Here is a 23,847-nt window from a genome sequence, read left to right on the forward strand (position 1 = left end):
TATATATTGGGTTATAGATACACCTTAGATATTCACTGATTATAATGATGATATCTGATGTTTGCTATCTGATGATGTTGATGTTTGGGTATTTGTGTTTACAGGGTACCATTTTTCTGCCTGGAAATAAAGTTTTAGAGCATCCCTGCAATGAAGAGAACCCAGGGAAGTTCCTTTTTGAAGTAGTTCCAGGTAAGATATTTTCCTAGTCTGATTAAATTATTGTCCTCCTGTGTTTGTAAAGGTGCAGATAGGTCAGGCAGGTTTCATTCTTTTTGAGTCATGACTGAGAACCTTAATTTGAGGACACAAGTATCAAATTTGGTTAGTGTTGACACACATAATGACTGCAGGTTCATATATTAGTACAAATGAATGCACTCACACACACATACTCTGACCACATAACTATTGGATTTCCATTTGTCCATGAGACTCCATAGTTGACCAGAAGTCATGACACAGTATTTGCTCAGGAATATTGGAGATAAATTTGATTTTACAGTGTTCTTGTGATATGAAATTTGACAAGATATTATAGGTCGAATGCTTTACCCAGTGAAGTCACTGACATATTTCCTCACACAGTTGCATTTTAAAGGAGGTTTTGTTATAAAAAACAAAACAAAACAAAACAAAACAAAACAAAACAAAAAACCTCTTAGTACTTAATGCTTGTAATACCGACCAAGTATTACAGTTCTGTACCTCAGCTTTGCTCTCAGTCAACCACTTCCACATGTTTCTGTGGTAGAGCCGAGGACGACTCTGCCAAGACATCAAATCCTGCAGTTCAACTTCTGAAACATCTGTTAGTTTTTCCTAGTCGTCTGTATTCATTCCTCTTAGTGTACCTGATCTCCACTAAAATCTTTGCCTAACCCAGTAACAATTCCTCCAAGGCCATCATGTACCTCTTTGATCAGTTCTTCAACCTTTCCTTATCCCTCAATGTAAGAAAAAGGGAAGTAAGAATCTGGTTTTTATAGTATTAGCTCTGGCTGACCCAGTTTATGTAATATTGATATTGACTTGATCACAGTCTAGGGTGGATGTGAATTTATTTGGGTAAGTAATATGGAGTTCTTATCGATAATGCTGCCACAAAGGCAGTCAATAAAATGTCTTTTCCCCATATTTATAAATGCTGGAAATCTAAAATGGGAAAGCATATTTTTCCTCTCAATGAAAACAGCTGTAGCACTGAGTTCATCTGGCTCCTGATGGAATCCATGACTAAATGTTAATTAATGCAGCTGAAGTGCGGAAAGGTTAGTCAGATGCAATGTGTTATTTGTTTCCCTCCAGGGAGAACATATTGTAAGAAACCTGAATCTTATTTGCCTTATTAAATCCTTTGATTCTTACTTCTTAGTGGAATACCCTGTATAGAACCAGATTCCAGATGTTGCAAAGTCTTTGAAGTATCAGTAGAGGAAATTTCTTTTCCGATTTATTGTCAAACAATAGTGCATGTTGGCTTTTAAATCAGCATGATATTAAACTGACAGTTGAGTCTGTATCTCCAGTAATGCTAGAGGTCTACTTTTCCATTCAGTCTGCTAGCTGCAAGGAGGTATCATCTTTTGGTGAAGAAGTTCTGAAGTAATATAGATGGATATTTTAAATACTGTTTTAGAGACAGTCATGTTTTCAAGACCCGGAAGTAATGGATAAAATCTCTCCTCCAATATTGCTATTCTAAATCATCTGTTTCACACGCAGTGCATATGACGTAATGGCTTTTGATGAGCAAAGCTTAAGAAGTTTAAGATTGTGTAATATGGAATCTGAAAGTTGTCCTTTCAAAAAAAAATTGTAGGAAATTCAAGCTTGCTTGAACATAGTATGTGAGTAGGTCATTTGAAAAGATGCTTCCTGAATTATTAATACAGTATGTAGTAGCTACTAAATTAGGTTGTATGATTCTAAGTCATCTTATGGAGTGTGAGTGTTCCAAATGTATCTTTGAAGAAAGAGCTGGAAACACAAAGCACTACGTAGAGAATCAGTGTCTGTGTCGTTAATCCTGGCCACTGGGGCCTTATTGGTGGGCCTCTGACATCAGGATGGCATTTCTAGGCAAATGCTTCTGCACTTCTATGATAATGTGGGATCTGAATCAGATTATTTTTATCAATATTTGCAAAATTTGGGTTATTTAGGGATAGCATAACAATTTATCTTTGCAAATGGGAATGACAAGATAATATTTTTCAATTTTTTCAATTATGTAATTGTTTAACATGAGAATTTGGGAAGTTACAACAGAGTGTTTTCATTTGCCAGAATGCACAGGAGGCAGCAAGGTTTGCAGAAATGTGGTTGGTAATGTGTACAGAACCTTCTGCAGGCTATGGGCCTACCTGGCAGCAGATCCTCATACAGCGTATTTAGTCTACATTGGCTTTCTCTTTGCAGAAGAATTTTCTTTATAATATTGAAGTTTCAGGGGATGTCAGTGTTTATGGAATTTTTCCAGTTCCAAAATGATTCCATTCCATTCTAGAAATTTGAAGTATGTAACCTGAAATCCTTAATAAAATTTGGATTTAATTTTAAAAAAATTATTTCAATTGTCACTCCTGAAAATCTATCATAAAGATGATGCTTACAGACCCAACAAGTGTCTGTCTTTACAGATACCTAAATCAAGCCTAACTATCCAGGGTGTATCATTGAATAGGAGAGGATTACATATTTTAATCTCATCTGCCATAATGATTTCCAACAAAACTAACAAAAGCCTCTAGCAAGCTCTTTGCCATATATTCCAGTGCTACATGCATACATACACATTTGTGTGTGTGTTACGAATATAGTTTATCCACACATGCATTGTGTGGCCTTACAGTTTATCCATATGTATCTATATATATATGTAGGAATTATTTATTTATTTATTTTTATTTTATTTATTTATTTATTTTGAGACAGAGTCTCGCTCTGTTGCCTAGGCTGGAGTGCAGTGGCACAGTCTCAGCTCACTGCAACTTCTGCCTCCCAGGTTCAACTCCTGCCTCAGCCTCCTAAGTAGCTGGGACTAGAGGTGTGTGCCACCACGCCTGGCTAATTTTTTGTGTTTTTAGTGGAGATGGGGATTCACCATGTCAGCCAGGATGGTCTCGATCTCCTGATCTCGTGATGGGCCCGCCTTGGCCTCCCAAAGTGCTGGGATTACAGGCGTGAGCCACTGTGCCAGGCCGATAAGCAGGAATTTTTATTTTGTTTTATTTTTGCTTTTGCTTTATGCTGAAATATCCTATGAAACCAAGGAATAATCATATAAAAATAATAAAACACAAGAATTTTCAACAAAATTGAGAGCCTCAGGTCTTTGTATATTACTTATTTATATTTGTTTATGTATTATATTTCTATGCATATTTCAGGCTTTTGTAAAAACCTATTTGAAGAAAATCTACTATATTTTAGGGTTAATTTCCTACAGATTCATTAACCCATGAAATGAATTATCTCTCTGAATAATGCCATGAGTTACAGATTTTTTCCTCCAAGTTTTTTTCTATTTCTGTTTGTTATACAAAGAGATATCAGCCGAATTGGCAAATTTGAAGGCTTCTCTGTCAGACATGCCAAATTTTAGACTTAAGTGAACTTTTATGGCCAAGGGCCAGGTTTTGGGAAATGTGGTTGAGAAAGAAAGACTGGCAAATCTTTAATGAACAGTTCTTGAAGAAAGAACATGCAGTTGGTCTCTACTTCTCTAAATGTGTTCTAGTTGAGTTTTCCTTGCAATGTTTTAAAAAATAAATAGTAGATACTGGAATAATGATCCCAGAGCTTTCTTAGGAGAGAAGTCTCTCGGAGAAAGAAAAAATAAAATGACAAAGAAACAGATAAGATAGAGGCAAAATAAGACAAAGGAGGACTACATGTATCTCCATATATTTAGAAACCACATCTTTCTTGCTTATTACTGCATACCTAACACCTGGGAATAGCATAGTATAACACATGGTGCTAAACAAATATTTATTGAAATGCATATATTTACCAGGCTTATGGAGGAATCTCAATCATATGAAACTGCCCCCACTCTGCTATGTTGAACTGCTATTTCCTGTTGCTTAGGACCTTTTTGCCCCTGTTGCAACAGAGACCTCTTTGTCACTCTAGTGACTAAAGTAGAGAGAAACTCCTCACATATTTCCTTTCCTACTTTTCTGCCTTCCTTTCTGATGATGAGACCAAGAGACAGATGGAAGAAGGTAGAGATCTTCCTACACAGATGCTATTGCTCGGGCATAGTCCCTTCACACTGACTGGTCGTTACAAACATTCCTCTCTAAAAGCTGCATCTTCATCTGTGCATTTGTGGATTTTTCAGTGTCTCTGCAATTAGAAATCCACTCCACGTGCTAGTATTCTCCTGGCATTGGGATGGTCCTGTTGGATGGGATACAGCAAAAGGGCTCAAAGGCCAGCTACTTGCTTTGTGTTTATTCAGCAACTAGGAAACTCATGTACCCTGGCCTGCAATGTAAGGGAAATGCAGGCTGTTCCACTGTCGCTGCCTCCTTTGGCTTGTAATTGTCTCCATGGGTTATCAGCTCCAGTGCCCAGCAAGTTCAGTGGCTTGCCAAGCTTCAGAGACCATCATGAGTCCCTGACTTAGAGAACTCCTGGGTCACTGTTCTAGTACACATCAACATTTACCAGCAGTATTCTTGTTCTGACGGTTGGGAGAATTTCTAGTCCTCCCACTCAAAAAATAGTGTTTATTTTGAAAACTGCTTTGTCCAAGTATCACTTCCTTTTTTCTAGTTTGCCCCTCAAAACAGTCAGGGCCATTTGGGTTCTCGGAAACGCTTTCTCTCAGTAAACCCAGCAGGAAAGTGGCTAGGCACAATTTTCATTGGTCTTTTCAACTTAGAATGTGGAGTTTTAGCCTCTTTGGGGAAGTGGAGGGTGGACCTTAGCTGCAATCCTAGAATAATGGGGATAAAACATTTTATTTATATCTATCTATAATCTTAGATTGGAGTCCAGGAACCACTCTGATGGAGAATGACCTTAGGTTGTCATGGGAAGGGTTCTCTGAAGATATTTTTTTCTGTGAGGAAGTGAGGAAAGCAGGATGTAACCGGAGCACCTGCCCCGCAACACCATAGCAACTGAGGTCTTAGCTGATCCAGTGGAGTTCCCTGAGGCTGGGATCCCTCTCAATGTTGCTTCAAACTGAGGTACTGGGCTTCATTTCCTGGTGCCAGCTAGTCATTAACTGGGAGGAGAGAAACAGATAAACTTAGGTGAAGCTGTTTCCTGCTACATTATAGAACCATGAGAATCTCTTTGTGCCTTTAGCAACCAATATACCAGTCTTTGGGATCTAGATACAGTATTACAGTATCCATTATAATGTCTATAACCTTATCAGTTTTTAGACATCTGTATTCCAGGCAATGTTCCAGGCTGTTTGCATGTATCCCTTTATTTAATCCTTACTACAACTCTGTGAGGTAGGCAATGTCATTATCTTTATTCTACAAATGACAGAACTGAGGCACAGAGAAGTAATTTGATTGAGGTTAAAAAACTAACACTAGGCCTGGCACAGTGGCTCATGCCTGTAATCCCAGTAATTCGGGAGGCCAAGGCAGGCAGATCACCTGAGGTTGGGAGTTCAAGACCAGCCTGACCAACATGGAGAAACCCCGTCTCTACTAAAAATACAAAATAAGCCAGGCATGGTGGTATACGCCTATAATCCCAGCTACTCAGGAGGCTAAGGCAAGAGAATCACTTGAACTCGGGAGGCAGAGGTTGCGGTGAGCCAAAATCACACCATTACACTCCAGCCTGGGCAACAGAGCAAGACTCTGTCTTAAAATTTAAAAAGCTAAAACTAAGTAGTGAATGTATATTTACATGTGTGTGTTGGGATGGTTTTTGTATGTGTGTGTGTGTATGTATGTATATTTCTGTGTGTGTGTGTATATATATATATTTCTATGTGTGTGTAGATATGTATATATTTCTGTGTGTGTGTGTGTATATATATATATACACACACATCACTAATTTATAGGTAAAGTTCCAAGAAGTCAAAATAACATTGCATGTATCTTAATTTTTTTAAAAAAAATGAGCTGGAGGCCAGCCAGGCCCAGTGGCTCACACCTGTAATCTCCACATTTTGGGAGGCCAGGGCAGGCACGGATCACCTGAGGTCAGGAGTTCAAGACCAGCCTGGCCAACATGGTGAAACCTCAGCTCTACAAAAATACTAAAGTTAACGGGCATGATGACTGGTGCCCATAATCGTAGCTACTTAGGAGGCTGAGGCAGAAGAATCACTTGAACCCAGGAGGTGGAGGTTACAGTGGGCCGAGATAGTGCCATTACACTCCAGTCTGGGTGACAGAGCAAGACTCCGTTTTAAAACGAAAACAAAAACATAAATAAAACAACAACAACAGAAAACTGGAACCTATTTTCTGAAATAATGAATGTGAAGTTATTTTTTGAACTGAAATGGATACACTGATACCTTTCTAGTCTCATTCATTAAGAATGAGAATTTTGGCACTCGATAAGAGAAGACATTTTTATTTTTTAGCAGCTATTTCTGATACACTATATAATACATATAGGCATTGGATAGAAATACCCACTTACAGTTCTTCTGAAAGCACCTTCTGAGGCCACAACAATACTGTCATGAAAAAGTGGGGAGAAACGTTTTCCAGCAGTGATCTTCCTTCCTAGGAATAAAGGTAACAAAGGTGGATTCTATGTATGGAGTGTTTTCCCATAGATAACTGTTAGACTCTGAGATCCAATTCTCTTTCATTACCAAGCACACATTGCTGAAATTGTTCTCAGTTTCTTCACAAACTCCCTTCACATACTGGCCAAGTTATCACTCACTGTCCCACCACCAACCAACATACCTGATATTAATCACATGCTGGGACTCAGTCCACCAACCAAGCAAAGATTCATCATGGGTTTCAAGGGCAATTGTGAATATTCTGGACCCTAAAAGGTCCATTTGACCCAGTGTCTAAAATGAATAATAACTAAAACTAGGAGGTGTTCTTTCCTCTTCATTTCTCCAGGGAAACAAAAGAGGTGGGGATGAGGAATGAAAAAGTAGCTATGAAAAAAATAAGATAAATTTTGAAGGGTAATCTAAAGTGATTTTTGTCTGCCTGGAAACAAAACCAGGCCCTTCAAAAAAAAAAAAAAAACATTATTTATCCTACCTTTAGCCACAACTATACTAATTATTTCCAATACCCTCAAACAATTACATATTACTTTTGTACATTGCAATTTTTTTAAATGTTTCCATTCTAATTGTTTTTCCAGAAGGATTCCTTAGGAGATAGGTGAAAAATTAGAGGGCATGGGTTCCGAAAGGATCTAATAAATGTATTGTTCATTTTGCCAAAAAAAAAAAAAGAAAGAAAGAAAGAAAAGCAAATACCTACCAAAATTGCACACACTTTTGAGGACTTCAGAGATTCCCTAAAATGCAATCATTGACTGTAGCTTAAGAATAATAGTTTATATTGGGGACCAAAGACTATTATCTCTATCTAGTGCTCTCACTCTTTATCTACCTCTATTTTAGCTAATGTGTCTATGTTCCTATGCATTTATCTATTTTATCTATGTAGATGTATGCATAAATTGTTATTTGTAATTATCTGGTGTGTCAATCATTTTTAGACTTTTACCTCTCTGATTCAGTTGTTCTTTCTCCTGTTCCTATGATTGTGTAACTCCACAGACCTATTTTGCACATTTACAAAAGAACTTTCCCTGGATAGAACATTTCATGGGTCTAGAGGCTGTAAAATTTTTAATTTAGTAAAACTTCAACCTACTTAGATGGTTACTGCAGCTGTGTTATGTAATAGGCCAACTGAGAAATAAATAGTTATGAGAGAGATTCATGGGTGTCTCTGGGAAAGAAAAAAGTTTGGCCAGTTTTTTAGTTTTTGGGATAATAATGTAAAAACAGCAATAAAAGTTTACCATACATGTCTGCATTTGTGACTCCTTATGGGTTGAATAAATAATGTCATTGGCTACATTAACTTGCTGTCATTTGAAAATGTAAGCCAATATTTGGCATGTATTTTATATGAAAATGTGAGGGTATTTTATAGAGTTTTAGCATAAAGTGTAGTCATTTTCTTGATCACCAGTTAAATATGCTGCTTAGGCATTTAATTTTACAACACTTTCTTTATCTTAACTTTTTTTCCTTTTTGTGTTAGTTCTGTAAGTTAAAATTTATGCAATTATATTTGTTACCCCAAAGCAGCTGTGACAATCTCTTTTTCTGTCTGCCTAAGTCTGTAGGCAGCCCTGAAGCTTGAATTTTTTTTTTTTTTTTTTTTTTTTTGCTTAGTTTTAATATGTGCAAATCATTTAGAGAATGTGAGTAGGAGTTGCTTATGGTATGAAAACATAATTCTATATACACAAGTAGCTCTAAACAGGAACTAAATAAATGCATTGGTAAAAACAGCATGTGTTAACTACTATGTATTCTTTCCTTTAAAAGAAAATTTTTTGAGATTTTTGTTTCAAAATTCCTTTCCTACTTAAAATACATTAAAATGTGCACTTGAAAGAAGCTACTGCTTGGTACAAAGAACATTTTAAAATGTTTTTAATCCTTCGAAATTCTAGCTAGCGTCATTTCAACCAACAGACATTTGGGGCATTTACGAACTGATGGACACTGTGATCCTATGATCCTCTCCTGTGAAATGTCCCTATGAGGAGTGTTGGTAGACATGTTGATCCAGTCACCATCACTATTCACTAGACCAGGGGCCAGCAAACCTTTTCTGGAAAGATCCAGAGAGTAAATATTTTAGGCTTTTGTGATCATAAGGTTTTCACTACAATTGCTCAACTCTGCTATGGTAGCATAAACAAATGGATGTGGCTGTTTGTCAATAAAATTTATTTATGGACACTGAAATATGAATTTTATATACTTCTCAAATATCAATAAATATTATTATTCTTTTTATTTTTTCCAACCACTTAAAAATGTAAAAGGTAGACAGTGAACCAGATTTGGCCCATGGGCATAATTTGCTGACCCCTGGGTTAGATAAAAAAAGCAAACCTATGAAAAGGAAGCTGAAATACTGATATAAATCACTAATCCCCACTGGTGCCACCAGAGCCAGAATTAGAACTCTGAGACAGCCTGTCTCCCCAGGCCATGGCATTACCCATTGCCTCAAAATCATGATTCAGGAACTATTTGCCAACATTTTTATTTAGAAGTTCCATCTCTGAATAATATCTATTCTTTTAATCACATTGAACTTTAAACGTGTTAGTGACCAAACTGAAATCTTCTCTTTTAAACACTGTCTCGGTTCATTTGGAATTCTAGATTCTGACCAGAATTGAAATCTCTTATGTGACTTTATGAATACCATTAATAGGAGATTGATATCCCTAGCATGAAAAGCATTTCCCATATTTTGTCCAGTCCACACAAGTTCAGGGAGCTAAATACAAATATTCTGAGATGGAAGCAACTCTTGGAAGATCAAATCAGTTTGAAATGTCTTCTAGGCTGTCCTTTATATGATGTACATTCGCTGTTTTGTTTTGTTTCTTGAGACAGGGTCTCACTCTGTCACCCAGGCTGGAGTACAGTGGTACAATCACGGCTCACTGCAGCCTCAACCTCCTGGGCTCAAGTGATCCTCCTGCCTCAGCCTCCCGAGTAGTTGCTGGGACCACAGGTTCACACCACCATGCTCAGCTAATTTTTTTGTTTTTTTAGAGACAAGGTTTCACTATGTTACCCAGGCTGTTCTGGGTAAGATGAGGCAATCCTCCTGCCTCAGCCTCCCAAAGTGCTGTGATTATAGGTAGGAGCCACCACACCCAGCTTGCGTTAGTATCTTAAAGCTCTAAGTAACTCAGAGAAAATAACAATACATTATTTGTGAGTAAAACAAACAAATTTAAGCTCATCTTCTTAGAGGGGTAGTTTATTTCTCCTACCACTCAAATATTAACATCTCCCCACCCCTAAACCCCACCAGTTTTCCTTTAGCATCAGTATGAGAAATGCTTCCATAATATTCATATTTAATATTTACTGAAATATGTGTCAGGCCCTGTACTGATATATGTCAGGCTTTATATACAATGACTCATTTAATATAACTGCACAGAGAGAGAGAGAGGCTAGGCATATATATATTCACATAACTCCATTTGTGATAGATATCACTCTCCTCATTGGTAAAATAGTGGTACAAATTTACATTTTTTATAAGTGCTAAAGCCAGGCTTCACACCCATTTGAGCCAACAAAACCACCACATGCTACAGCCTTCTTATACCAATGGAATATGGATAGGTTTATTATCTACACTCCTCTGAGGCCAAATATCTAAGAATTAAGATAAATAAGGACAAGAAGAAGAAATGGGGTTATGGGTTTAAGAGTCAGTATACTCTTCATTTCATTCAGTCCTTGCCTTGTCTGTGTTCACTTCTTTCCTTATTAGATTGGAAGCTCTTGAGAAAAGAAACAGCTTCTATCCCTAATGCCTAGCAGAGTGCTGTCATGTAGTGTATGTTTAATGCATGTTTGTTGAATTAATGAATAAATGAGACTGCAGTTTTATCACCTATGGATTGATCACGTTGGATTAGTCAAAATTAGAGCTATCTGGGTCTGAGTTATTTAACTTGATTATTGGCCTTTTTCCTAGTGCCTCATGAGACTGGATTTTAGAGAAGTTCATTAACTTTTCAGACTCTACATTATTTAAAAAGTAGACAACGTTATAGCTAGATAGGAGGAAAAAGTTCTAGTGTTCTATACCACTGTAGGGTGACTATAGTTCACAATAATATATTATAGTGTCAAATAGCTAGATGGAGGATATTGAATGTTCCAAACACAAAGAAATGATAAACGTTTGAGATGGTGGATATGCAAATGAGCCTGATTACCCACTATATATTGTATGTATTTCACAACACTAAGTACCCCATAAATATGTACAATTATTATGTGTCAATTTTTTAATAAAAGAAAATACTCTCCTCTTTCTTGAATCCTTCATTAATACACCAAGTGTCTTTTATTACTTTGAAAACAGAAGTTATTTATAAGGAAGTTATCTGCTGAAATAAATGTGATCTTTCTCATTGTTCTTTGTGACATGGTTTTAATTATGCATTCTCAGGCTGTTTGTGTTCACCTGCTTCTTTTATCCAATAATTGAAAAGGGCTTTGCAACCTAATCAAGCTATGAAAATAGCAAAGTACTAAACAAATGTCGGCTGCTGTTATTACAAATAGAGTTTGTCCGGCAGTTCTTTGTCTGTGATAGGGCTTCTTTGAGCCACAGAAAAAGTGTGTTTGGTTAGTCAATGACCAGTGGAGAGAACAACCAATAGGTCAGAAACGATGTTGGAATGAGAAAGGGGAATCATACTTCACAGGAAAAGGAATAGATGAGGAAAATGAAAATGAGTGTGCAGCAAAACAGCTGCTGCTAATTAAGAGTGGGAGATAAGCTTGTAGCCGGGAGAGCACTGGCATATCACTGAGACCTGTGCCAACTCTCAGGGAACCAAGGAATGCTTTTGCTTTTCTTTTCTTTTTTAATTGAAAACTGAGATGAAGTGGTCCTGAATATTTCAAAAGATAAAACCCCAAGGACCATCTGCAGCCCAATAATGCATCCCTGAGACTGTCAGACTTCCTGGCTTTAAAATGGACATTACCTTTATTTGCCTATTCATTCGTGGGTTCATTAGCCCATGCTATTCAAATGCTTATATTTCAAACATAGGATTAATAAACAAAAATTCAAACTTCTATATTACAGTCAAATTGCATCAACCAGCTATGGATCTTATAGGCCTCACCAACTCTGTAGGATAGTCACTAGACTGCTAATATGAAGGGACACTGGTTTAAGGATCCTCTGGTCCTATATAGAAAGTTTTTCTATGAACGTCTGCTGGATTAGCACTGTTTTTAAAATAACATTTTCTGTGCCTTTCACAAGAAAGGGGAGTGAGTAAAAGAAGCTTTAGTGTGTTTATTGGCTTTCTAGGGCTTCTGCGACAAGTACTACAAACCGGGTAGTATAGCAACAGAAATGTATTTTCTCAGATTTCTGGAGGCTAGAAGTTCAAAATCAAGGTGTCAGCCAGGTTGGTTTCTTCCGAGGCCTTTCTGCTTGGCTCATCTTCTTCTCCCTGTGTCTTCACAGGGTCTTGCCTCCGTGCCCTCTGTGTCCTAATCTCTTCTTATAAGGACAACAGTTATATAGGATTAGGGCCACTGTCATGACCTCATTTTACTTTAATTACCTCTTTCAAGACCCTGTCTCCAAATGGGGTCACATTCTGAGGTACTAGGAGTTTGGACTTCCTTGTATGTATTTGGAGGAAACACAAGTAAGCCCATATCAAAATAAAAAAGGAAATGAGACTTAACTGTTCTTCTAGAGGCTTTTCTATTTTAGAAGGCAAACCTTCCCTCATGTTTGTGGCTGACTGCTTGAGCTCCATCCTACTCCTCAAAGAAAGAAGCAGAAATCCAGACCTTGCTATATGTTCACCACACTGTAATCCAAAACTCTGCTTACTCCTTCCAGAAATATTTAAAAAGTGGAGTGATTTAGCAACCAAAGCATTAACTAAAAACACAGGAAATAAAAATGAGAGTTGCCCAGGGAAAGAATAAATACTGTGTATCTATCTATTCTCCTGAAAATTGACCTTGTATTTAAAATTCTCCTTAATTTTACTCTTAGCTTTTTGTTTTGTTTTTATCACTTTGCCCAAAGGAAATAGATTGGGCATGTAGCCTTAGTGCTGTTGTTATTATCTTTATTTATTTCTTTTCTTTTAAAGTGATAGCTAATTTTATTTGAGGACAAACTTCTCTCTAAAAGTGGTACACTAATGCTTCAAATATTACTGTTATGCATCTAGTCAGAGGCAGAAAGCCAAAGGGAGCACTTGATACATCTTAACCAGTTGCCCAAACCTTCTGTAGTGAATTATCAACTTGTCATTTAGGATATACAGGAACAAGGGGTGTCAAGACAGGCAATTAAGGCTTCTGGAAAACAATTAGTGCAGGGGCATGACATAATTCAGAGATCTTTCTTGTTTTTTGTTTTTTTTTTTTTTAGCAACAATCACATTGTCCTTCTCATGAGTCATTATTTCTGATGTGTCACTTGCTTACCAGAATCACAGTGGAGATAATGACAGAAATGTGCTTGGGGGCTATTTTGCTCTAATCTCTGGGCTGTGATTTGTCATAATGGGTTCTTTGATTGAAAGCCAAGTAAGTCATTCCACTTTGGATATAATTGATGCAAATCAGTTGTTATTTAAGTAGTTGGTTTATTTTGCATTTTATTTTTTATCATCCTCTCTCCCACACATAGCCTTACTGCCTACTTAATTTAATGGATATTCCCCCAATTTTCTAGTACTAAGTATACAAAATTACTTATATCTGTTACTACATAGAAACTGTCCCTTTTCTTTCCTAAATCCAGTTCTCCATCTATCTTTGAATTCCTTCCACTCTCACCTTTTCAGGAACCATAATCTATTGATTGCACTGTTTTTATCTTGTTCTGTAACTTTGGCTCCTATAGTGTATTCTCATAGGATTACAGGTGTGAGTATATTAATATTTTTATTTTAAAACAAATTAATCTCATGCATACTAAAGTTTTAAAAATATAAGCATACAATCATGCTATTAGCTCTCTGAGAAAAAAAAAAATCATCTCTTAACCACACTTCTTCCATCATGCAGCACCTCACTCTTTTTGCTTCTTTTTGCAACAAAACTATATCACACTCTTTCCAATTTCTATCTTTGTTCAAATCAACTTTTGTCACCTCATTCCATCAGATTTTTTCTTACGAATGACATTGATGACAGCTGATTTTTCTTTATCCATTGATTACATTTTAATCTTCATAATCATTGCCCAATCAGAATCATTTGACCCAATTGATTACTCCTTCTTTCTGGATACATATTCTTCATTTGGCCCTTAGGACACTAACTTTCCTAGTTTTCATCCTGCTCTGTTATCCCTGTCTCTTAGTCACCTTTACTCGTTTCTCTTCTTCTCCCTTACCTCGTCATGACAGAGGACCTTGGACTGTCTTGGTCCTCTTTGTCCTGGAGCCCTGCAGTTTTCCACTAGCTTGTCTTCAGACTCTTTCCTCGTTCCATTCTCTCCCAAATACTGTGGCCAGAGTGATATTTTTAATAGACTTAATTTTTTAGAGAAGTTTTAGGTTTATAAAATATTACATTAAAAAATAAATAGAGCTCTCATACACAGTGATATTTTTGATATTCAAATCTGATCAAGTCACCTCCTATTAAAAAAAAAATCTATCACAGCCTACAGGATTATAGTCTATAACTATTCCCAATGTATTTTCTTTTTCTCTCTTGCTCTCTGAACTCTACCACATTGACTTCCTTTGAGTTTTTCAAATGTGCAATGCATCACGCTAACCACAGAGCCTTTATATATTCTGTTCCCTCTTTGTAGAATGGCTCCTCTCCATCATTCCAAGATTCATAAGATAAGTCCTACTCATCTCTCAAATGGTACCTCAATTGTTGCTTCTTTAGAGAAACTTGATCCTACCTCCCAAGATATCTTAACCCTCTTTGAAGGCCCATGATCTGTACTTCTTGCCATTTTTCTCATATAAATAATGTCTGTCTCTCACTCAAGAATGTAAGTTCCATGAGAGCTAGAACTTTGTTTTGCTCATCATCTTATTTCCAGCTTACATCAAACTGCCTGACACATCATAACCATTTATAAATATTTATTGAACAAAAGAAGGAAGGAGAAAGGAAGAAAGGCAGGCAGGCACAGGAAGTTGGTGTAATATAGAAATGGGTAGCTTCTGGGGTTACTAATCGGGAGCCCTGAGTACTAGACTGATTCTGTAATTCAGTTCAAACTCAAAGTCTGGTTAAGTTAATCAACATTTAGTAAGAATCAGCAATGAGCCAGATATTATGTGCCAAATTCTTATTCTTGAGAAACTTTTGTTTATCATCCCAATAAATATCACTTAAGAGTTCCATTGAATTCTGTAGGAAGCACCAATCAAGTCCATTTTTGAAGCAATTGAGCACTTACAAAACTAGTAAGTAGGTAGAGGAGAAGAGACTTTTGTTCCTGCTGTATCTCTTAGGCAACTCCTCTAATTTCTGTGGCATCCACTTCCTTAACAGTTAAGTGAATGTTATACTGTGGAACTAACAGATGAGACAATGTATGTGAACGTAAACTAGTGTCAACCAAATCAGGGTGGTGATCTGTATAAATTAGGATAAATTATCCCACTAGTCTACCATCATGTGTCTAACTTGTCCTAAACTTACCTTTCTTTAATGACACCTCATTATTTCTAATGTGTTTGAATCCAATGATAAGTTTTAGTAACATCTTCTTTGTCATCTTTCCCCTAGTTGATGTGTAAAAATCAATTGATGTGAAAGTACTCAGTGGAAAAAGAATGAGATGATCTGTGTGCTGGTGAAAAAAATAATTTTTTTTCATGACAGTATACCCTTCCTTCTCTAAATGCCCAGACCTGAGTCATAAGTGACCCCTCTCCCCAGTGAATATGAACTGGTACTCAAATGTAAAATTCACCCATTCTTCTCAGCCCTTTGTTAACCTGTAGACTCTACTGGAGTTGATTTCTGCTTCCTTTGAGATGAGTATCTCCTTTATCTCCTGGAAGCAAGCAGTGCCATTTCATTAGCAGTCTGAAACACAAAGCCTCAGAGCCATCGCTATACTACTTATGGAATGACTCCTAATGGAACTAATTGTGCATAGGAAACTATAGGCAGCAAACTGGTTCTGGGCTCAGTCTAAATGGTCACTGACTTAATTACACAGAAGGAGCCAAGCACGAATGGCTCAGTATGTTAATCACAGCTGAAAATACGATCTCCATGCAAAGTGCAATACTGCCATGTTCTTGCTGCTCAAAATAATTGGGAGCAGCAAGGAGATGATAATATTGCACTTTTTCAACTATTTGAACACTGGAGCTGTTACATGTGCTCACTTTCATGACCTTTGCAAATTCACTCTCCCTTTCAGGTCACTTATTTGAAAATATGAAAAAGCATAGAATCCTAACACCAACCAACAATGTAAATAAATTGTATTGAAAGGGTCAATGTAAAGGGTCTACAGTGAAAGGAAGGAAGATGGCTCACACTTAGCAGCATTCCACTTAGCTCTCTTTCCACTCTTCCATATTCTCTTTGATTATATTAGTATTAACTTTTCTTGATTTTGTCAGTATAAGTAGGAGTACTACTGCCATTCCTAGTGTGCTTGGTTTATGTAGGCTGGAGTGCAGTAGTACGATCTTGGCTCACTGCAACCTCTGCCTCCTGGGTTCAAGTGATTCTCATGCCTCAGCCTCCCAAGTAGCTGGAATTAAAGGTGCCTGCCACCATGGCTGGCTAATTTTTGTATTTTTAGTGGAGATGGAATTTCACCATGTTGGTCAAGCTGGTCTCAAACTCCTGACCTCAGGTGATCCACCCTCCTCAGCCTCCCAAAGTGCAGCTATCTTTTTTATTATTGCCACCCTAGTGGGTAGGAAGTGGTATCTCACTGTGGTTTATTTGCATTTCCCTAATCTGAATTAATATCAACTATCTTTTCATGTGCTTTGACCATTTGCTTGTATCTCCTTTGGAGAAATGTCTTTTCAAAATCTTTGGCCTATTTTTCATTATTTTTTAATTGTCAGGTTATAAGAGTTCTTTATATATTCTTGGTACAAACCTCTTGTCAGATATAAAACCTACAAATATTTTTTCCTGTCCCATGAGTTGTTCTTTTACTTTACTAATTGTGTCCTTGAACCACAGAAGTTTTTAATTTTGATGAAATCCAATTTATCTCTTGTGTCTTTGATCACATTCTGTCATGTCTAAGCAGGCTTTGCCTAAATCAAGATCATGAAGGTTTATCCCCATGTTTTTTTTAAGAGTTTTATAATTTAGCTCTTACATTTATGTCTACTATTCACCTTGAGTTAACTTTTTGTGTACAGTATAAGAAGGGAATCCAACTTCATTTTTTGCATGTGGAATGTCTAGCTTTTCCAGGACCATGTGTTGAACACAGTATTTTTTTCCCATTGGATTGTCTTGGTATCATTTTTATTTTTTAAATTATGAGTTTTTCTCCCTCTGGTTGAGTCAGCTGCAGATGGCATAAGACCAGGCATGTTTCTTAAAAAATCCCATTCTTTAATTTTCAATAATTCTCTTGTCTGCTGCCTGCTGTCTATTTAAGCCGGAGGGAGGATCCCCAAGCTCTAGTCTGAGAACACTATGGATTGCCTTTTGATGTTATTAAAGCCTTGAAAATAAAAGAAGCATTTAGAGACCATGCCACACCTGACTCCTCTGTTGACTGAGTTTCTTGCCATGGCCTTGCCCCTTTTTTATTTTCGGGCCAAGAGGAACACTTGGGCTTCCCCACCCAGCTCTCTTCTTGCTTGCCTCCGTCTCTCCTGCCTCCCTAGTGCACTAGGCCTTTGTAATTTGAGTCTACCCAGACCTCTTCTATGCATTTCCGTTTTCAAGTGGTCCATATGAGTTTAACTGAATGAAAAGGTTAGAACTTGCCATAAGTCAGGGCATTATCCTTGCATCCTCTCTCCCTTTCTCACACTTGATAGCCAATCATCAACCAGTGGGACTGATTCTGTTTCCAAAATGTATCTCTACTTTGTTTTCTTTTATCTCCTGTTTCTTCATTCTCATGTATGCCACATCATCTTTCTGTTAGATTTCTGCACTTAATTCTTCTAGAGTCCATTTTCCTCCAACAGAAAGATCATCTTAAAGTACTCTAACTGGCTGTGTAAAGCCTTCAGCAGCTTCCCATCACACTCTCCATATCATGAATACTCCACATTCAGTCTTACAGCCTGCAGGATCCCATCCCCCATTGCCCCTTGCTCCCATGATGCAGCCACACAGACTTGCCACATAGCTCAGGAATGTCTGAAGATTTTTCAGATCGAAGGCCTTTCATGCATGTTGGACACCCTCCTTATAGAGTCCATGCCTTTGGGTTTTTTTTTTTTTTTGTCTGTTTCTTTTCATTCAAATCGTTAATTCGATGCATTCTTCTCAGAGGAGAACTTCTACTGAAAGTACTTACCTCCAATCTGGGATATTCTTTTTCTTTTTTTTTTTTTTTTGGTTGAGGGGAGGGGCGACAGAGTCTTGCTCTGTCGCCCAGGCCGAAGTAGTGCAGTCATCTTGGCTCACTGCCACTTCCACCTCCCAGGTTCAGGCAATTCTCCTGCCTTACCCTCTGGAGTAGCTGGGATTACAGTGCACACCACCATGCCCTGATAATTTTTGTGTTTTTGGTAGAGACGGGGTTTCATCATGTTGGCCAGGCTGCTCTTGAACTCCTGACCTCAAGTGATCCGCCTGCCACAGTCTCTCAAAGTGCTAGGATTACAGGAGTGAGCCACTCCGCCCAGCCGATATTCTTTATTAGTCATCTTTTTCGTATCTATCACAGAACTTTCTATTTTGAATTTAATAGTTTGTTTAACTGCCTTTTATCTGTTTTACTTACCTTCATATACTGTGTGCTTGCTTGTGGTTGAACTCAATAAAAAATTAATGAAATATGATGACTATTTCTCATCATCTCTCTTCTCTTCCTTCTTTCCTTCGTGTGAGTGAAACATGATGTCATTCTTTGCATGTTTTTGTAACCTATGGCCTATTTTACTAAGAGACAAGCTCCCACCTCACTTGCCATCCTCCTTAGTTCAGAGATTATTTAACAATACACTGTTATCTTATAGATGCATATCAATAGTCCCACACTATCCCAGAAACACAGATTCCCTATGCATAAAAGAGCAGTAATGAAAGCTAATTTTTTTGAGTATTCATTCTGTTCATTATTATATTCTTTAATTTAACAGTGCTTGTGTTCTATAATTTTGTTTAACAATGCTATGAGTTAAGGACTAGTATTCTATTCATGTTACAAAGAAATTGAAGTTTCATGTCAAGGTAACTTGCCATAAGTCACCAGCCAGTGAAATAGCAAATGCAGGGTCCCTTTCACATAACCATTTTGCTGTTCTTTCAGAAAAATCTTAAAAAACAAAGACACTCGCAGGAGGTTTTCCCCACTTCGGCACCAGAGAGGTGGATGTTTGTTTCCCATTAGGCACAAGAGGAAAGAAAAAGACAACAGAAAACAATATTAAGATCATACTAGAGAAGGGGCTAGAATGGTGTTTGCTGTTAGGAAAGTGATAGGATCATCTTAGAAACTTTCTATGGTGCTATCTTATTAAATTACCCAGAAGTACAGAAAAGGGAGAGTTTTTTTTTTTTTTTTTAATAAACAGGGTTTTTGTTTTCATTTTTAGATATATCTCTGAATGCAAATAGTTTTACAGCAATGTCATTATATGTGTTAAACTTCTAGCTCTCTGAGTATGACTTCTGCATTTTTATTTTTTCTTAGATTCAGTTTTCTTCACTTGGGCATGTGTCTGGCTTGGGGATAGGCAGGAATGCCAAATAGCTGGTAGATGATGGCAACTGTGATGAGCAGCAGAACTCACTGCCTCAGTTACCTGGATGTGGACCATTTTCTTTCCCTGAAGTTGGAGGAAGGGCAACAATGTTGAAACTGGCTGGAAGTTGAGAAAATAACTGAATTTGTTTCAGGGCCTAGTGATATTTTCGTGCATGATTTTATAAAATCACAGCTCCATTGCATGAATATAGGAGAAGAAAAAGATTATTGAGAATATATATATATATATATATTTTTTTTTTTTTTTTGTACAGACACTGGTGCTTTTTCTTCATGTTTTATGTTGTAGTTGCGTGTTACTAGAGCAGCTGACACCATTCTTTGTGGTCTGATTATGTAGTTCAAAGACCAAAACCAAATAAAAAGATCTACTCTTTAAAAACTCTCTTTCCCAATGAGGGAATTATGGAAAAAGTGACAGTGATTAAAAGTCTATGTTCTATTTGCCAGAGTGAGGGAGGGAGTGGAAAAGGCTAGCAGACTGGGATAGACCAACCACGAAGGAGCCGGAACATTCACCCAGGCCAATTGCCATGTGACTTGTAGAAGATCTGTGGGGAAGACACCATCTGCCACTGTTTGGCAGGATTTGGCTGCCAGGGCACAGAGTGGGCAATTGTCCTCAACCTTGGAGGCAGAAGCTGGCAGCTGGCCGAATGTCTGCTTTCTCCTAGAAGAAATAGGCAGTCACTGGGCTGAGATATTGATGATGTCTCTCTCTTACCATGCAACATGGAGAGCAGGAGAAAATGAGGGAGGACAGAAGAGAGGAGAAGGAGGAGGAAAATAAGAAAAGGAGTACTAATTAACTCAACCTGTCTATCCAGCTAAGCTTGAACTTGATTTTTCTCACTAGTTGAATGGAACATGCAACCTGCATTTCTTAATAACAGAATTACCAAATCACTATTTAAGTGTTTGAAAAAAAAGAAAAGTGTGTGTGCTATATGTGTAGATGTATAGATTGATATAGATATATATTGAATTGGTTAACTGAATGTCTGTATCAGGTAAGAAGGTGTTAGGTCAATTTGCACAATAATTCCATTAAAATAGGTTTTTTGATTAAGTCCAATTTACAGATGTGGAAACTGAGGTTCATGACAAGTTTCAGTCCCTGATTTTTGTGACTCCAAAGTATGTGCTCTTATCTAGTGTTTATATATTCTCTATTATGAATTGTTTTCAAGTTTTTTAAATCTCACTAGCTAGCCTGTACGTTTCTTGGGAGGCAAAACAATGTCTTAAATTTTGTTATATTTTAGTGCTATTTTGCACATAGATTATAAGCAACAAATAATTTCTATAATCTTCAGCATATCGATTAAACTTGTTAAAATGTAGATATTTTGAAATTTCACAGAGGACACCTAAATTATGTAAAATGTTATAAACCTCGTGGTTTTCAGAGGACCTGGAGATGAGAGTTCTGAAAAATGTTGCTTTTATTCAGTATTAGTGCATTATCAGGGATTCCAGATCTCAGTTAAAATGAGAATCTGAATCTCTAGGCAATGATGAATGTTTTTGAAATTCAGATTCACCAGAAAGAAATTGAAAGCAAAAAGAAGACAGTGTTGTTAAATTATCATGTAATTCAGCTTAAAAAAAATCATGGTACTTAAGTGGAGCTAGAGTACATCACTGCCTTTCAGAAGATATTTAAGAGAATAAAAGAGGTCTGGGACCTTGGAGGTAAAACTGAGAAAAAGACAAAAGGACTTCAAATCAAGCATTTGAAAGAGCCAATGAGGGGCCAGATGTGATGACTCACTCGTGTAATCCCACCATTTTGGGAGGCCAAGGTGAGATCCCATCTCTTAAAAAAAAAAAAAAAAAAAATAGCTGGGCATGTTAGTCCCAGCTACTTGGAGGGTGAGGCAGGAGGATCACTTGAGTCCAGAAGGCTGAGCTAGCAGTGAGCCATGATCGCACCACTGTACTCTAACCTAGGTATCCTGTCTCGAAAAAAAAAAAAAAAGCCATGAAACAAAACCCACAGAGAAGCAGAACTGTTGTACTGGAGTAATAGTTCTCAAATCTTGTTTGTTTTCTCTTTTGTGGCAAGACACACAGGCCAAATAAGACTGACTGCAGGTTAGCCCAAGAGTGCAATGACTATAATGTCATCCTGGCTCCCTCATTCAAGGGAACACGCCAAAACTTAAGTGAAAATAACCTTAAATCAACTTTAATTATAAATAAGCAAATCCCTTACAAATGGCATTACTTTATCATTAATTAGCAACTATAGCTTGTAGCATATAACACAGCAGTATGATATCAAGACTGAAAATTAATTATTTAATTCCTTGTATCTTTTCAAGTTCTCAAATCCCAAGATTTGCCTATGGTTGCTACTAAGAGCTACTGAATAGTTGTCTTGCAGGTGATTTTCATCCTCCATATTAAAAAAAAAAAAAAACCTTTTTAAGGAATTCATCTATTTGTAGATACATCTGTTTCTAGTGGTTCCGGTGTGTTTGTTTTGATGATCACATATGAATTCAGTTTTGTCCAAATATTTATAGGAAAACATAAAACCATTTTCTACTTGAAAAGTGCTTTTCATTTTGTAAGACCCCAGAGTACTTTACTTATAATACCATAATTCAAACATGTTTGGCATTAAGCTTCAATCCTGGAAAGGCAGGGGGTCTGGCTTATGTTCCTTGGAATAGTTATTTGCTTGATTTTTAATCCCATGGTCCCTGAATCTATGAATTTTTAGGATTCTGCTTTTAATCTCAGTCACATACTCTATACAGAAAGCTATAAGGCCCAAGTCAAAAAAATAAGTGAATAGAATTTCCTAAATGAGACCAAAAAATTAGTATTCTTGGAACAAAAATTCAAGGAGAATGGGTCTTTAGCATATTGGTTGTTAAATGCTACTTCAGTATTTAAGAAGAGAGAAAAGACACACACAGAGAAAGAGAAGTTGAGCTAGAAAGCAGATGACTGAGGTTTCTCCTCAACCCTCCATCCTCCACCCTCTATCTGTTAGAGGCAAACCAAGCAGTTACTTGACATTCCTAGCTATGACATTCCTAACAGGACTCCAGAACAACCTGTAACAAAAAGACTTGAATCACCTTTCATATTGGTTCAGGGATATTTTTCATTATGTATTGCTGCTTTTTAAAATGGTTCTTCAGTCTTTTAAAAATATATATTTCCTCATACATGCCATTTGTTTGTTAAGCCCTTATTTCAGAGAATTCTTAATAGGTATTCCAATCATTAGAGGGAATTAGCCAGGTGGTACAGAATATCATATGCAAGGCTTCATTACACAGCTAGACAAGTCTAAATGTGCCCTCCATTTTCAGAAGCCTTCTCTAATCTAGTCTCAATGCTTTCCATTATTAATTCCAAACAATATTTAAATATGAGTGTGAGGTTGAAGCATGGTGCTTTTGTCCTTAAAGTGGTGTCATTGTCAGATATGTGTAAATTTGTGCCCAGGAAAGTATAAAAAGGAGAGAACGTTTAACGTAAATTTAACCAATGGCTGATCATGGTAACTCATGCCTATAATCCCAGTACTTCAAAAGGTCAAGGCAGGAGAATCACTTAAGACCAGGAATTTGAGACCAGCGTGGGCAAGATGGTGAGAGACACCAGTAACTACTATATATATATATATATATATATATATATATATATATGCTGGGCATGGTGCCATGCTCCTGTGGTTCCCAGTTACTTGGGAGGCTGAGGCAAGAGAATCCCTTCAGTCCTGGAGTTCAAGGCTGCAATGAGCTGTGCTCACCCAACTGTACTCCACCTTGGGTGACAGAGAGAGACCCTATCTCTAAAAAAATAAAAATAAAAACTAAAATAAAATCAATAAGTACATCCCATGTACCTGTTTGGATACTACACAGTATGAAAGACATAAAAAGTGAATAAATCATAGTCCTTGAACTTATGAATAATCTCATAATAATCTAATTGGCTTCAGAGTGCCAAACTAAGTGTAATACATAGAAGAATGTTCTTCATGGTAAACAAAGTCCTGGAGAAGTTTGTTGGAGGGAAAGTATCTATCAGTTGGATTGGATTGGTGGCAAGCATCTATATGTTTCCAAGTTCTGCAGATTATTCTAATACCTAGCGTGGCTCTGCGGTATGATGCTAGGAACTATGATTCTGAAACCCAGTCCCT

At 37.2% G+C, this 23,847-nt stretch overlaps 1 protein-coding gene across 1 annotated transcript in view; it reads left to right on the forward strand.

Moving 5' to 3' along the window:
* ARHGAP24 (Rho GTPase activating protein 24) overlaps nt 1-23,847 on the forward strand; it is a 499,880-nt gene that overhangs the window by 222,353 nt on the left and 253,680 nt on the right. The window contains exon 3 of the mRNA XM_064368848.1: nt 105-192. Within this exon, the coding sequence (XP_064224918.1) occupies nt 105-192 (88 nt within the window). The remainder of the gene's footprint in view (nt 1-104; nt 193-23,847) is intronic.

The sequence above is a fragment of the Aotus nancymaae genome, unplaced genomic scaffold (genome assembly GCF_030222135.1).
Source record: "Aotus nancymaae isolate 86718 unplaced genomic scaffold, 86718_ANA_hifiasm-v0.15.2.pri h1tg000006l, whole genome shotgun sequence".
NCBI classification, from domain to species: Eukaryota; Metazoa; Chordata; class Mammalia; order Primates; family Aotidae; genus Aotus; species Aotus nancymaae.